Source organism: Guillardia theta, assembly GCF_000315625.1.
Source record: "Guillardia theta CCMP2712 unplaced genomic scaffold GUITHscaffold_21, whole genome shotgun sequence".
Classification (NCBI taxonomy): domain Eukaryota; class Cryptophyceae; order Pyrenomonadales; family Geminigeraceae; genus Guillardia; species Guillardia theta.
This window is the reverse complement of record NW_005434653.1, coordinates 92441-103096: the sequence shown is the minus strand read 5'-3', so window position 1 is coordinate 103096 and position 10656 is coordinate 92441. Positions and strand designations below refer to the sequence as shown.

Here is a 10656-nt window from a genome sequence, read left to right as displayed (position 1 = left end):
CTTGATAATGTTTGTTACATCTGTTATAGCTTGATAATGTTTCTCATGTTGGTTATGACTTGCTTTCTCGTCCTCTTCGCCTCCTCCGCCTTCTCGATCTCTTCGCTGATTCTTCACCTTGTGCTCGCTGTCTCAGGTGTATCTCAGCGACTCGACGCAAGGAGGTGAAACTGCCTTCGGGAAGCTTGGAGTCAAGGTCAGTGGTGGAGGGTTGACGGGGAGGCAGAGGAGTAGCGTAAAGAGAAATGGATGGGGATCGGGGTTGAAGAGGAGGAGGAGGCGGAGGAAGAGGAAGAAGAAAATGAGGAAGAGTAAGAAGAAAAGGGTAAAGGAGTAAAAGGGCGGGTTGGAAGAGGAGGTGAGGAGGCGGAGGAGAGGAGGAGCAGATTTAATGTTGGAGCAGGTCAGTCCCAAGAAGGGTCAAGGACTACTTTTCTTCCCTGCTACAGCAACCGGAGAATTTGATGAGCGTAAGAGACTCGTTCCCCTCCTCCCCATCCCGCAAGCCTCTCCCCCTCCCCTCCTCCGTCCGCCCTGCTCCCTCTGCCCTGCTCCCTCCTCCCTCCTCACTTGGTCCTTTCCCTTCCTCTTACTGCTCTTTCTCATGAGTCTGAGTTTGCTGCGCAGGCGTAGAGCACGAAGGATGCGAGGCCATGTGAGTTTTTACCTTCCTCATCCTCCCCCGCACCTTCACATCCTCTTTTCCATTCCCGCACCTGCCCTGATGCTTTCTAGGGACGAGAAGTGGATTGTGAGAATCTGGAGACATGCAGGTAAGGAAGAGGGAGGGAGGGAGGGGAAGGAGAGGCGAGCGAGATGAGGCGCAAAGAGGAGAAGGAGAAGAGAGGAAGGGAATCAGAGGAAGAGAGGAGGAAAGCATATCAGGGGGAGCGAGGGCCGGTTGAGGGCCAGGGACAGGTTTCTTGACATTCTAGCAGACCGCGTGTCTCCTCCTTTCGGACTTCCCGACAACTACCAAGGGAAGCACGTGGATTGAGAAGCAAGAATATTCAATGAAGGCGTCAGAAGCTTAGCTGATTCTGTCTCTGCCCTTCCTCTCCTCCCGCTCCTCCCGCCCGCCCTCTCACTCAACACCACAACCTCCCCAGGTCCTCGCAAGTGATCGGATCATCTATCCTCCTCCTTGTTCTCCGACTTATCTCAGTCGCTCCATGCTCCGTGACTAGCAGTTCTAGAGTCTCTCTTTGTCATCATCCTCGAGTTCTCAGAATCTTGACTCGCCCACATCGCCGCTAGACCTGCTCTCCTCCTTCTCATGATAACATCTGGATTCAAACTACTTTTTCGACTTATTTGCTTGACGACTCGCTGCTGCTCTCTTCCCCATCCTCCTCCTTCTCCTCGTCCTCGTCCTCGTCCTCGTCCTCGTCCTCGTCCTTGGAATCAGTCTCCTCCTTCGACTCGTTGCTTCCTGACCCGCTGCTCCCGCTCCTGGACTTGCTCTCCTCGTCTTCGGATGAGCTGCTCCTGTTCTTGTCCGACCGGCTCGATGCTGATGATGAACTGCTGCGATCTTCCTTAGACCCGCCCTCATCTTCACTCGACCTGCTGCTCCCGCTCCTGGACCGGCTCTCCTCCTCGTCCTCCTCGTCCTCGTCCTCGTCCTCGTCCTTGGAATCAGTCTCCTCCTTCGACTCGTTGCTTCCTGACCCGCTGCTCCCGCTCCTGGACCGGCTCTCCTCGTCTTCGGATGAGCTGCTCCTGTTCTTGTCCGACCGGCTCGATGCTGATGATGAACTGCTGCGATCTTCCTTAGACCCGCTCTCATCTTCACTCGATCTGCTGCTCCCGCTCCTGGACCGCCTCGTCCTCCTCGTCCTCGTCCTCGTCCTCGTCGTCCTTGGAATCAGTCTCCTCCTTCGACTCGTTGCTTCCTGACCCGCTGCTCCCGCTCCTGGACCGGCTCTCCTCGTCTTCGGATGAGCTGCTCCTGTTCTTGTCCGACCGGCTCGATGCTGATGATGAACTGCTGCGATCTTCCTTAGATCCGCTCTCATCTTCACTCGATCTGCTGCTCCCGCTCCTGGACCGGCTCTCCTCCTCGTCCTCGTCCTCGTCCTCGTCCTCGTCCTCGTCCTCGTCCTCGTCGTCCTTGGAATCAGTCTCCTCCTTCGACTCGTTGCTTCCTGACCCGCTGCTCCCGCTCCTGGACCGGCTCTCCTCGTCTTCGGATGAGCTGCTCCTGTTCTTGTCCGACCGGCTCGATGCTGATGATGAACTGCTGCGATCTTCCTTAGACCCGCCCTCATCTTCACTCGATCTGCTGCTCCCGCTCCTGGACCGGCTCTCCTCCTCGTCCTCCTCGTCCTCGTCCTCGTCCTCGTCGTCCTTGGAATCAGTCTCCTCCTTCGACTCGTTGCTTCCTGACCCGCTGCTCCCGCTCCTGGACTTGCTCTCCTCGTCTTCGGATGAGCTGCTCCTGTTCTTGTCCGACCGGCTCGATGCTGATGATGAACTGCTGCGATCTTCCTTAGACCCGCTCTCATCTTCACTCGATCTGCTGCTCCCGCTCCTGGACCGGCTCTCCTCGTCCTCCTCATCATCATCATCCTGCATCCTAGATGAGCTCGTGCTGCTGTCATCATTTGACGCGCTGTCATCCTTCTTCGAATGTCCGCGGTTTCTCTTCGATCCCCGATTCTCCCTCTCTTTCAAAGACTCGCTCTCGCTCCTTCCTGACTCGCTTTCACTACCTCCTCGTTCTTCTGATGAAGACTGGACGTTGCTCTTCCGCACCGCCAACTTCTTTCCGGATTCTCTGGACCTCTTGGATTGCCGCCGTGTCTCCCCCGATGATTCGCTGTCATCTTCGTCCGAGTTGCTGCTATCGTTGGATGACCCCGATTCTTCTTCACTTGACCTGCTCTCCTCGCTCAACTCTGAACTTTCTTCCCTCTCATGACGTTTGGGGCGGGATTTGGATGTTGAGAGCCCTTTGTTCCTTCTTGAGCTCGTAGCAGATCCTCGTCCATGGCCGGAAGTGCTTTTCTTTCTCTCACCGACATCACTATCAGTTTCCTCGCTGGTATCCTCATGGTACCCCCTTCCTCTCTTCCCCTCTTGCCTCTTCTTCTTGGTTGAATTTCGCTTGGATGCTGATGGGTGCTGGTTTTCCTCGACACCACTTGTCCTTAACCTTTTCAAGTTGCGGCTCCTTGCACTTGCGCTGGAGCTTTCGCTCCCATCAAACTCACTTGACATCGACTCAGACTCGTCAGAACCTTCACTAGAGTCCCCTGGATGATTTCGCTTCTTCTTGGATGATTGATGCAGCTCAGAATGTTTGCGCTTTTCGTCGTCTCCCTTCCTTTCACTGGACTTGCGATCACTTGATTTCTTGCTCAGCGTGTCCCTTGAAGTTCTCGATCGGTCATCGTTGGACCGTTTCGCTGGCTTCCTTCCCGTTTTTCCCTTCTCTTGGTCAGCAATCACGTCGAGTAATCCCATCCTCTCACCTGGGACTTCCTGTTCCTCTCACTGGACTCGCTGCTGGATCTTTCTTCGCTGGTCGGGTCACTGTCAGACACTTCTGAAGATTCTCTGTCGTCCGAGTCGGACGATTCCTGCTACCAGCAGGTGAGCATGCACAAACATCGCAGGCTCAGCAGGCCCTCACCTCGCCAGACCCTCGTTTCCGAGCGCTGCCCTTGTGCTTCTCCTGCCGTAATCACTCGTGTCAGCCAGCAGCGGACGCCATCCGACTGGCATCACAGAGACAAGCATGTCTCCCACACCTTTTTCTTTCCGCCTTGCCCTCCCTTGCCGCTCCCCTTCTGTTCGTTCAGACGCTTCTCCCTGGCAATGCAGCAGAGCTGTCATGGCACCAACCAAGAGGCTCAGGGCATGTCACCAGTCCTCGAGTTCTCTCAGCTCATCTTCCAGCTTCTGCTTCTTGGATCGAAGTTGCTCCTAGCCAGGCTGTCATGCACAGAATCCGCTCCTAGGTGAAGGCACCGACCTCGTCCATGCCCGCAGCATGGTCGCTGTCCTCGTCTCCTCCCGAGCTCTCTTCAGTCTCGCTCGTGGACTCGATGAGAGAAGCACTTTCTGACTGGAGGGAACTGGACGGGGATCGGTTGTTGGAACGTCCGGCTGCTCCTTTGCTCTGCGTCTCACAGTCAACAGCAAACATCTTCTATGGGTGTTCACCTCAGGGGTACGAGTTGCCTTGTCCTTCCCTCCTCCTCCTCCTCCTCTGAGTTTCAGGAGCCAAGGATGCGAAAGACGTTTGTTCCAGTCTTCCAATAGCAACAAAGATCCATGCGTGCACGATCCCGTTTCTGCGAAGCAAGTCACAACGCGATCAGGACGATCAGGTGGGGAAGGTGGAGAAGCAGTCAGGGTCCGCGATCGATCCGTCATGAAGCGCATGCCTCATGAATTCGACCGGTTTCTCGCTCATCGCAGGCGAATCCTCACCTCCGAGCATATCGCGCAGGACAGGAGCCTGGCGCAGTCTGGTCGAGACGCAAGGAAGAGTCTGAGACATGGAGGCAAGAGGGAGGAGGAGGATGGAGAGCATCATCCTCATCATCTTCCCTTGCCTCTGCCTCCTCCTCTCCTCCATCGCCGCCTTGCCGCGTGTGGGCCCTTCTAGAATCATTAGAGCGCGCTTGCGTGGGCGGTTACACAAATCGATACGTTACAATTGTAACGTACAGTAACCGATACTGTTGTTCGTACTACCCCCTTCAGACATTTGAATAGTACCCGTTCATCGCAATTACTCACCGGTCGAAACGAGGATAATTCATGGGGTGGGGTATAGGGGTAGTCGCTAATTCGGGCATTGTATGGCGAAACTAACGAAGATTTCACGGAGAGCGACGGGGAGATGAAAGAGAGGGAGGAGTAGAGAAGAGGAAGATGAAGATGAAGATGAAGGGAAGAGAGATGATGATGGTGATAAAGGGAGGAGAAAGAAAAGGAAGTGAAGGAGGACGAGAAGAGAAGGAGAGGAGGAAGAGGTGCTGGAAGTGAAGATGAAGGCGTGAAAGAGGCTCATGGAGAGAGGAACAAGCAAGAATGGGAGGGATGTAAATGACGAGCTTCAAGAAAAAAGTGTTGTCGGCCGTACGAATACTGCTTGATAACCTCGTTGTCTTGTTACAATTGTCTGCGTCAACCTTCGCATGTTTTTGACGTGACATTGCGGCGCAGATGTCTTGCCCACTGCATGAGTTCTCGTCGTCCAAGTGACCTGCACGATGATCCTGGGAGATCATTCCATTCCTCTCTTGCCCGAGTGCTTGGTGGGGGACAGGAGCATCGTTGTAGCGAAATGTCCCGCAAGGACAAAACGCTCCATGGCGAGGACAGCCACTGGCGCTGCTGTGCTGCTCCTTGTTGCTGTGTTGGTCGTAGGAGCGAACCTCGATAGAGCGGGCAAAAATGTTGGGCAGCAGCGTGCCGGAGGGTCCCTTGTGGCAGGGTGGCAACGAGACTCTCTGCTGCAGAAATCAGGAGAGAGGAGGTGGATGCTTGCTAAGTTCCTTGCCCACTCGCTCGTGCGATCGTTGAAGACTTCAGCTGAGATGTCGATGCGTCGTCGCGCAGATGCTGCAGTGGGGGGAGGGATCGGGAGGGAAACTTTGGTTCAAGGATCTGGCAGCAAGCTTGCGCTGAAGGAGCTGATCCGGGGCAAGCCGAGGCATGGGAGTCATGTGAAGATGTTGCAGCTAGCACTGAATCAGACAAGAGAGGCAACGACGAACTCCCATGTCAACAGCTCAGCAGCTGAGAATGACGGGGAGGAGGGCAAGGCGCAGAGAGGGCAAGGGGGCGAGGAGAAGCAGGAGGGGGGGGATGAGGTGGACATGTCCGTGAGTGGTTCGCCAGGGTTTGAGCGAGCTCGCCCTTTTCTTCCCAGCAAGTACCATGAGGAGATGTCTTGGTCGGATGTTCCGACGGGGATGGAGGGCGAGGACAAGGGGGCGATCAGAGTCATGGACGACCTGGCGGAGCTGCTGGATAGGGTGACGTCTGACGCCGAGGTCAGAGCTGAGCTCGCCCTCTCCCTCTCCCCCTGCCCTCCTTCTGATCCATTGATGCGTCAGGTGGTGCAGCAGCCGGCGGTGGAGGAGAAGGGGAGGGAGAGGTGGTTTCCGCTCGGGAGGGATGCTCTAGTGAGCTCGGTCAGAGCTGAGATGATGTTTGGGGTGCATGTGACTTTCTTGTTCAGACCCCTCAAACTTTGGCGCGTGCGCACGAATTAGAATCAGACACGTACCGAGGGTTTCCTGACAAAGGTGAGGAAGAGGAAGAGATTCAGAGCGAGAAGGAGGAGGAGGAGGAGGAGGAGGAGGAGGAGGAGGAGGAGCTACAGTTAGACGGAAACTCTGCTTTGCCGTGACAACACTTTTTTTGACAGTCGAAGGAGACTCGGAAGAGGATGCAATACATGGGCAGGATGTGTACGTGCGGACAGAGAGCGCGGACCTGTCTTCCTCCGATCTTGTGAGCGTTCCGCATGACGATGACTCTGGAGATAATTTGTTTCACGATGATCTCGTGGTAAGATTCTCCCATTGCTGCTCTCCTCCAGCTTCCCCTTCCTCTCCTCCCTCCTTCCTCCACTCTCTCAGGTTTCTCCTCTCCTCTCCTCTCCCCTCCTCTCCTCTCCCCTCCTCTCCTCTCCTCTCCCTCCTCTATCTCCGGCCCTCCTCTCACTTGTCCTCCATCTTCAGGCTCAGTCCACAGAGCAAGCTGCGCCTAGGGAGCACAGGCTGCACACGGACTACGACATTCAGGGACTCTTCTCTGACGTGAGCTGACGTTGGGCCCGCGCGGGGATGTGACTTGCGGTCAGGTCAAGATCCCCTCGGAGGATTACTTGTCTAATCTCGGAGAGGTGAGAAATTCTCCTCCTCTCTCCCTCCAATCCCTCCTCCCTTCATGCCTGCTCCAGCTCCTCGCTCGCTCCTTTCTCACCCCCTCTCCTTTACTTCCGCTATTCCTCTACCTCCTCCTCTCTTGCTTCGTTCCTTCCTCTCTTCGTCGTGCACGCTGTTTGTCTTGAGATACCTTCCCATCTCTGGCTACTTCCAGCTCCCTCTTCGACCTCGTCGTTCCTGTCGTCCGCCCTCTCTGTCGTTGGTCCTGGGACTCTGCTTCCTTCCATGCTCCTCTCGCTTGTCTTCTCCTCGCTTCTCCCCTGAGCTCTTTGGGGCACCAGGACGGGCAGCCATACGGGATAAGAGATCGAGCGCTGACCTTGAGAGACATCCAAGCAGGTCAGAGCTGACTTGCTGCTGCTCCGTGACTAGCGTGACTTGCTGCTCAGAGCGGGTAGCGAACTCTTTCTACCGTGTAGATCCAGACAAGTCCTTAGACGACTACGTGCCAGGTGAGCATTGCTTGCATGTTATTTCCTCTGCTCCAGGGTGATGTTCTTGGCGGCAGAACATTAACATGTCAGTATGGTGATCAGCATCGGCTGCCATGGCCCCTCTTGTTTCATTTATTCTTTCGCCCTTGTTATTCTTTCCGCACTAAAATCCCTTCAATCAATAACCAGAACGTATCTTACATGCCCCCGCCCTCCCTATCCTCCTCGTTGCCCTCATCCTGCCTTCACGTCTCCTCCGATCCTCTTCTGCTCTGCTGAGTTGCAGCTCAGCATGTCCTTCTCCTCCCCTCGCAGTAGCCGTGACGTCATCAGCAGCTCCTGTCCCGCCAGCTGCAACACAGACGCAAGCTCGACCGCTGGCGTGTCCCAGGAGGCGTTGAGGAGATGCTCCAGCTGCCCGATGGCCCTGGCGGCGCGATGGCGGGAGAACTCGATGTCGACGACGTCGGGGGGGTCGAGGAAGGTGTCCTTGTAGGAGGAGAAGCGCGTGGAGTCAGGCTTGAAGACATTGTTGGACGTGAAGGAGTTGACGAGGGTGATGCGGGGCCCCTTAGCAGCGAGGAGAGGGGAGACCGTATGGAAGATCTTGGAGCCTTGCACGAACGTCGCGTACCCTGCGGAGGGGAACTGGAGGCTACGGACGTCCTCCTTCCTCGCAGTGCCCCCCGAGAGCTGGTCCCAGGACGAGTGAGCGTCAGCTGCTGCCTGCGGCAGATAGAGCTGCAGGTCTCCTCCCTGCATGCCGACCGGGTCCGACAGCATGACGATGAGCACGTAGTCGACTGAGTCCACGTGCCACTTCTCAGCTGCTGCGCCCCCGACCTCCCCGAAGTTGGTGTGCCTGCTCTGAAGGTCAGCAGGGGGATCAGACGGCCCGCTCCTCCCGCTTACCCGATGTTCATCCCATGAGCATGCAGGGAGATGGGCTCGCCTGCGAGGGAGGAAAGGAGATCGAGGAGGGGCCTGTATGTCGACAGGTCCCGCACGAACTGGGAGCGATAGCCGAGGCCGCGGAGACACTTAGGTGAGCGAACCATCTGCTTCGCATGCTCCTCGTTGGCCTCGATGATTCGCCGCAGGACCTCCACGCCCTCCTCGCTCAGCAACCGGAAGGGTTTGGTGTAGACGCTCCCATGCGATCTTGAGACGGCGATCTCCTTGCAGATGTTGAGGTGACGTTCGGGGTCGAACTTGACGCTCTCCTCTTGCATGGTGAAGTGCTTGGGGATGGTGAGGGGGAGGGGGGCTCCTTCTCGGAAGTACTGGGGAAGAATGAAGGGCTGGGGCTCGTGGGTCATTCGAGGAACCTCGACCTGCTTGTTGTGTCTTGGAAGTAGCTGAGAGACGCTGATGCGCGAGAGAGCATTTGGCACCGGAGCATTCGGTGCCCTCCTCTCACTGGGTTTCCTTGCCGCGACATTGGGCAGGTGCATGACTTTCTTTGTCGCCTGCAGACTCGACCTCATATACCCTCGTAGATTGTTCATGCTGCGCAACGAGCCGGTCAGATGCTTGCTTCACGTGCATGTATCGTGTGATGTGATCGTCTCGGATGTGATTTCACGTTCCGATTTCCCTCTCCTGCTCTTGCTCCTCCTGCGCGCTACCAACTCTTCATGTCGCTTGTACCGTTTCGAGCCTGCCCTGCACATGGTTACCTTCCTTGCTATCCTGCTGTTCTCCCTACTGGCGAACTTTGTTCCTATCACTGTCATCCTCCCGATCGAGTCTCACTTCTCCTTTTCTTCTATCCCTCCCTTCCTCTTCCGTTCTTGTCTGTCCATTTTCCTTCCGCAACCTGCCCCCACCCGACCACGTTCCCCTGGTTTCCACCCTGATTTTCCCCAAGTACCTCAATAAAGATATAGATATAAAACATTATATCAATTCATGGTACAACTTTAGTGTATAATTATTCACTTATCAACACAATAGTACCTCTTTAAAAACAACAAAAGAAGATTTGTGTACAAATTAAAACATTTTAGTCTCACCCAAACCCCGTACCAGCCTTGCTCATTACGCCGCCTCCAAACATTGAGAAGACTTTGTGGCCGCCCACCGTCCGGGCACGAACGGCGTGGGACGGTCTGCCAATCATTAATAAAAATAGTCCATCACTGATGGGTGGCAGATGACGTCATCGCCGGGAGTCGCGGGGCCCCCGGGGCCGGCCCGCCGCGGGCGGGCCCGGGCCGGGCCGGCCGGGCATTGTCGAATCAACCTTGAATCATTGAGATTTGAACCCATATGGTGTAACCCGGTGACCCGCGGACTTCCGTAGGCCGGGGTAAACTTCAATCACTGATTTGCGGCAGGCTGTCACCGTCCCCATCGGACTGAGTGCCGCGGGGGCGCCGCGGCGCCCCGCCGGGCCCGGGGGGCCGGCCTCGACTGACTCAGTCAGTGAACTTCGGAAGTCGCTAACTTACGCTAACCGTTGAACTTGAACTCTCACTGACTCACTCGGCGGACTGACGGTCGGACCCCGGTGCGGCCGCCGCAGTGCCACTCGGACTGCCTCGCGCGGCCACTCGGCGACGGCCCGCCGTTGCGACTCGGCGTGACTCTGCCGGGCAGCCTCCGGGCCGACCGTCGGACGCCGGGAGCCTCGTGACCCCGGCGCCGGTCCGAGCGAGACCTCGGAGACGGCCCGGTCCGACTCGGCCATGGCCGAGTCATGGCGAGTACGGTCTGGATGCCCGGTCATCATGAGTCATGATGCAGGCAGTGGGCCCGGGTTACCGGCCGCGTACTAGCCAGGCTGAGCCGGCTTGTTTCAAGACGGTCCGCCGCCGCGCCGCCGGCGTGGCGCCACCGTGCCCCCCCGTGAGTGGCAGTCACTGACGGTGACACGCCGTGACGGTGGCGTCACGGTGCCACGGGTTTACTGCGCCACAGGGGTCAATTGAGAGCGGTACCCCGGGCCCGCCGTCCGACCGTCCGGTCTGAGTCGAGACTCTGAGACGGTGGCGATCGGGCCCGCCGCAGTCCGGGATGGCCCCGGCGGCACGGGCCGGGCCGGGCCTGGGACTCCCGGGCCGGCGAGTCCGTCGGATCACCGGGTTAAGTTAACATATTGGGAGAATGATTTGAAAGTATTCAATTTCCAAGTAGTTCATTTGAGGGGCCGATCCCAAATCTGGATTGGATTGGCGGATCAAGTACCGGTACCTTTCTAAGTAAATGTTCAGATTATACCAGGTGGGGTCAATTGAGCGGGAGCCTCGTGATGGGGCGGAAAGTGAAGCAAAAAAATTCAGGGTAGGGGTGGTCGTTGATGGGGT

The 10656-nt window shown here is 56.8% G+C and overlaps 3 protein-coding genes across 3 annotated transcripts; 1 reads left to right on the top strand and 2 right to left on the bottom strand.

Moving 5' to 3' along the window:
• Nucleotides 1-1310: 1310 nt before the first annotated feature.
• GUITHDRAFT_136594 (hypothetical protein) lies at nt 1311-4555 on the bottom strand (the record flags this gene model as incomplete). Its single annotated transcript, XM_005835382.1, has 9 exons — nt 1311-1761; nt 1796-3432; nt 3477-3584; nt 3638-3679; nt 3756-3816; nt 3872-3930; nt 3980-4126; nt 4171-4301; nt 4441-4555. 9 exons carry the CDS (start codon nt 4553-4555, stop codon nt 1311-1313), a joined length of 2751 nt encoding a protein of 916 aa, XP_005835439.1.
• Nucleotides 4556-5916: 1361 nt separating this feature from the next.
• Nucleotides 5917-7528, top strand: GUITHDRAFT_151754 (hypothetical protein). Its single transcript, XM_005835381.1, has 9 exons — nt 5917-6014; nt 6078-6155; nt 6203-6269; nt 6392-6534; nt 6708-6785; nt 6830-6871; nt 7196-7253; nt 7304-7366; nt 7423-7528. The coding sequence occupies exons 1-9, from the start codon at nt 5934-5936 to the stop codon at nt 7428-7430; spliced, it is 618 nt and encodes a 205-aa protein (XP_005835438.1). The 5' UTR covers nt 5917-5933; the 3' UTR covers nt 7431-7528.
• A 54-nt stretch (nt 7529-7582) lies between these two features.
• GUITHDRAFT_105603 (hypothetical protein) lies at nt 7583-8856 on the bottom strand (the record flags this gene model as incomplete). Its single annotated transcript, XM_005835380.1, has 2 exons — nt 7583-8210; nt 8261-8856. 2 exons carry the CDS (start codon nt 8854-8856, stop codon nt 7583-7585), a joined length of 1224 nt encoding a protein of 407 aa, XP_005835437.1.
• Between the last annotated feature and the right edge of the window lie 1800 nt (nt 8857-10656).

Coding starts and splice junctions, on each gene's coding strand:
- GUITHDRAFT_151754 (XM_005835381.1), top strand. CDS start 5,934: ATGGAGGGCGAGGACAAGGGGGCGATCAGAGTCATGGACGACCTGGCG. Junction 6,535..6,707: donor TGTTTCACGATGATCTCGTG/GTAAGATTCTCC, acceptor CTCCATCTTCAG/GCTCAGTCCACAGAGCAAGC. Junction 7,254..7,303: donor CTTGAGAGACATCCAAGCAG/GTCAGAGCTGAC, acceptor CTTGCTGCTCAG/AGCGGGTAGCGAACTCTTTC.